We start from the raw sequence: 3,394 nt of genomic DNA, 5'->3' as shown, positions 1-3,394 counted from the left end.
CTCCAGCCCTTTCCTTTCTTCCTGCGCCCACCCTGCCTTGCCAGTCCTTTTTCCACAGCAGTTCTTGTGTTCAGTGGAGGTCCAGCCAGTGCTGGAAAACAAAGATCTGCAGTTTCATTTGTGCCTGTCCCTTCCAGCCTCATCACGTAAAGCAGCACAGGACACAAACCTCCCTTGCTCCCCGAGCAATGGGTGGGCTACTGAAATGCTGTGTGGAGGGCCAGATGCCAGGGATGCTCTCCAGAGTGTTGAGGGAGATGCAGAGCAGGGTGGCAGCTCCTGACCCAGGAGATCTCAGGTGAACCTGCAGATGGCCCAGCACTGCATGCGAGCTGCCACTCAGTGTCTCAGCAAGGGGACAGGTGCACAGATATCTGGGGCAGATCCCTCACAGTGCCTCCAGCCATGGAGCCTGGTCTCTCTGCCCTTGTCCCCTCCTTCACCTGGCCTGTGGAGCTTTTATTCGTGCTGTTTCTTTTTAAAGATGTCCAGGCACTGTGGGAAAGCATATTTCCTGTTGCTTTAATTACATTACACTGGAATAAACAGCAAGATGAAGGGACTCCTATCTTGGCCTGGCTTTGTTTTGATCTCTTGTTTTTCACTGCCAATCCAAACAACAGGAAATGCAGCATGGAAGGAGTTCAGCTGGACGTGGCTACTGTGTCCCTGCAGAGTGACTCCTGACCCCCTCCGTCTTCTCCCCATGTCCCCCGGTGCCTGCTGTGGTGGGGTGGGGGAAAAACAGCCTTGTGCAGTAACCGCTGGCAGGAGGGTGATGCTGCCACCAGCACAGCAAAGGCTCTCAGTGCCTGGGGGAGATGTCAGCCCCGCAGATCATTCAGCCAGGAGAAAAGTCGTGTATGAGAGAGCAGAGAAGCCGGCCGGCTGCCCCTTCTGACCCACCTCAGGGGGGAGATGTCAGCCCCGCAGATCATTCAGCCAGGAGAAAAGTCGGGTATGAGAGAGCAGAGAAGCCGGCCGGCTGCCCCCTCTGACCCACCTCAGAGCCCCATGTGCTCTGTCCCCGCACCAGGCACAGACAGCCCTTTGAGCTGCAGGAGCTGCTTCAGGAACACCACTGGGGAAAAAAATTATAGGAAAGACCCCAAGTCCATTGTGGCACTAGATGGGGTTTTGGTGAGGTGCAAGGAGAGCTGCACCCGGGGATGGGACTGTAGGGATATGACACCCTAAACCAGGCAGGTTGCCCACCCACAGACAGCTGGGGAAACTGAGGCATGGAGTAAAGCATCCCCTCCGCCATCTCCATCTACATCCCCGAATGCATAGAGGCAACTGGAGCACAGTTTCGTGCAAAGGGTGGGACAAAGGCTCGGGCGCACCCTCAGTGTCCCCTCAACTGACCCCCTCACACCCAGTCCCTCTCCAGATGGCTGTGGGCACTAGCCCACGTCACCCTCGCCAGCCCTGGCACCAACTGAACCCCCTTCTTCCACCCAGCCTGGACAGGGGGAGGCATGGGGGGTCCCAGCCTGGATGGGGAGTGCATGGGGGTTCCCACCCAAGAGGTTGGGAGGCAGGTGGGAAAATATGGCGGGGTTGGGAGTGTCCAGGCTGGATGAGGAAGCGTGGGAGGTGCTAGGCTGGATGGGGCGACATGGCGGGTCCCAGCCTGAACGGGGAGAACAGGGAGGTACTCAGCCTGGAAGGGGCAGGAGGTGCCGGCACCGCCCGGGGGTCCGTCCCTCCCCGCCCGCCCGCCGGCCCCGCTCCGCTCCGCTTTTCCCCGCGGACCCGGCCACGCCGGGGCCGCTATAAAACCTGCAGCGGCGGCCGCCCGCTCCGTGCGGGGAGCGGAGCCGAGCGGGCAGCGGCGCCGCCCAGATAAGCGCGGCGGGAGCCGAGGCGCCCGCTCCCCGCCCCGCTCCAGCCCCCGCACCCTCGGCTGGGGACCCCGTCGGACCCCATCGGCCGGGGGGGGGCGAGCAGCCCGCGCCCCGCCCCGCTGAGCACCGCCGTGTCCCCGCAGGCCCCGGACGAGATGAGCTCGCTACGGTCGCCCCGTCGGGGGACGAAGGACCGCGCGGTGGCGGCGACTCTGCGCTACCCCGCCGGCAAGGGGGCCGGCAAGCTGCCGGCCTCCGCCGGGGGGGCTCCGTCGGCCCCCACGGCCCCCTTGGCCCTGCGGGCGGGTCCTCGCCTCCTGGCCAGCGTGCACCTCCAGAAACTCAACTGCCGGCACCGCCCCGCGGGGAGGGTCCGGCAACCCCGGAGCCGGGCTCGCTGCCCGGCTGGGGCGCGGGGAGCCGTCCCCCGACGCTGGCCGTCGGCCCCGGCATCATCGACTCGGACACGCCAGACGAGGAGGTGCTGCGGGCGCTGGTACTGGAGCTTAGCCTCGACGCGGCGGGCGAGCTGCCGGAGCTGTGGCTCAGCCACCACGAGTTCGACTTGCCCGCGGACCTGCCGGCCGGCTGCTGAGGCTGGACGGTGGCTGGGGCGGGGGGCGGCTCCCGCGTCGCCCCCACCGAGGACCCGCCGTCCGGTGCCGCTGCCTGCGGTGGTCTCTGGCTGACGCTGCGGGCGGGGGCGTGCAGGGAGCGCTCGGAGCCCAGCCGGGGGTGGGAAGGGGCTGGAGGGGGGCCCGGGACAGTGCCTCCCCCGCTCCCCCTCCCCCCAACGCGGATCCGGCTCGCTGGGCCGGGCAGGCGGAGGTCTCCAGCTGCTGTCTAATAAAATCTGGAAGGACCCTTGTCCCCCCGGCTGTGCCCTGTTCCCTGTCCAGCTCAGCGCTGGGAATGGGGGGGGGCAGACAAGGGGGTCCGTCTCCGCGGGGAACCCCGTGCGAAGCGGCCCGGGGTGGGAGGAGGGTCTGCCCCTCTCAGCTCCCGTGCCTCCTCCCGGCTTTACGGTGGCGCCAGGGGTGCCACCTGCGCGGTGTCCCCATCGTGTCACCCCCAAGGATGGAACCCGGGTCCCGCCCGCACCTCGCTGCGGGGACCCGCCGGGGGACGCCCGGCACAGGGCCGTTTCACTCGGCTGCCTGGCGGGGCGCGAGGGGTGCCCGGGGATGCCGGTAGCCCGGGGGGACACTCGGGAGCCCAGCCGGGGACCGCTGCCCCCCGAGCTGCCTTCGGGAGCGGGCGCTCAGGCCCGGAGTCGAGTTCGGGGGGCTGCGTGGGGTCCCAGCTCCACCCCGGGAGGGGCCGTGGGCGAGGGGAGGGCGATGGCCCGGCACGCGTGTGCCTCCCGACTGAGCTCCCGCGGCAGCCGGGGTACCGGGAGTTTCCGAGCCTCCTCGCCCCCGGCCGGGGGGGAGAGATACGCCACCCCCAACGCTCTCACACCCTTTCCCAAACCGCAGGGGCACAGCGTGAGGGGGGCTGTGCCGCGGCACCGGCGACGGCCGGGAATGATCCGGTCACCTTCC

The 3,394-nt window shown here is 67.6% G+C and overlaps 1 protein-coding gene across 1 annotated transcript; it reads left to right on the top strand.

Moving 5' to 3' along the window:
- The first annotated feature begins 1,621 nt into the window (after positions 1-1,621).
- LOC134520840 (cbp/p300-interacting transactivator 1-like) lies at positions 1,622-2,445 on the top strand. Its single transcript, XM_063346707.1, has 2 exons — positions 1,622-1,682; positions 1,994-2,445. Exons 1-2 carry the CDS (start codon positions 1,622-1,624, stop codon positions 2,443-2,445), a joined length of 513 nt encoding a protein of 170 aa, XP_063202777.1.
- Positions 2,446-3,394: the final 949 nt, after the last annotated feature.

The sequence above is a fragment of the Chroicocephalus ridibundus genome, chromosome 9 (assembly GCF_963924245.1).
Source record: "Chroicocephalus ridibundus chromosome 9, bChrRid1.1, whole genome shotgun sequence".
Classification (NCBI taxonomy): domain Eukaryota; kingdom Metazoa; phylum Chordata; class Aves; order Charadriiformes; family Laridae; genus Chroicocephalus; species Chroicocephalus ridibundus.
Note: the sequence above shows the minus strand (reverse complement) of the source record. Positions and strands in the feature narration are given on the sequence as shown.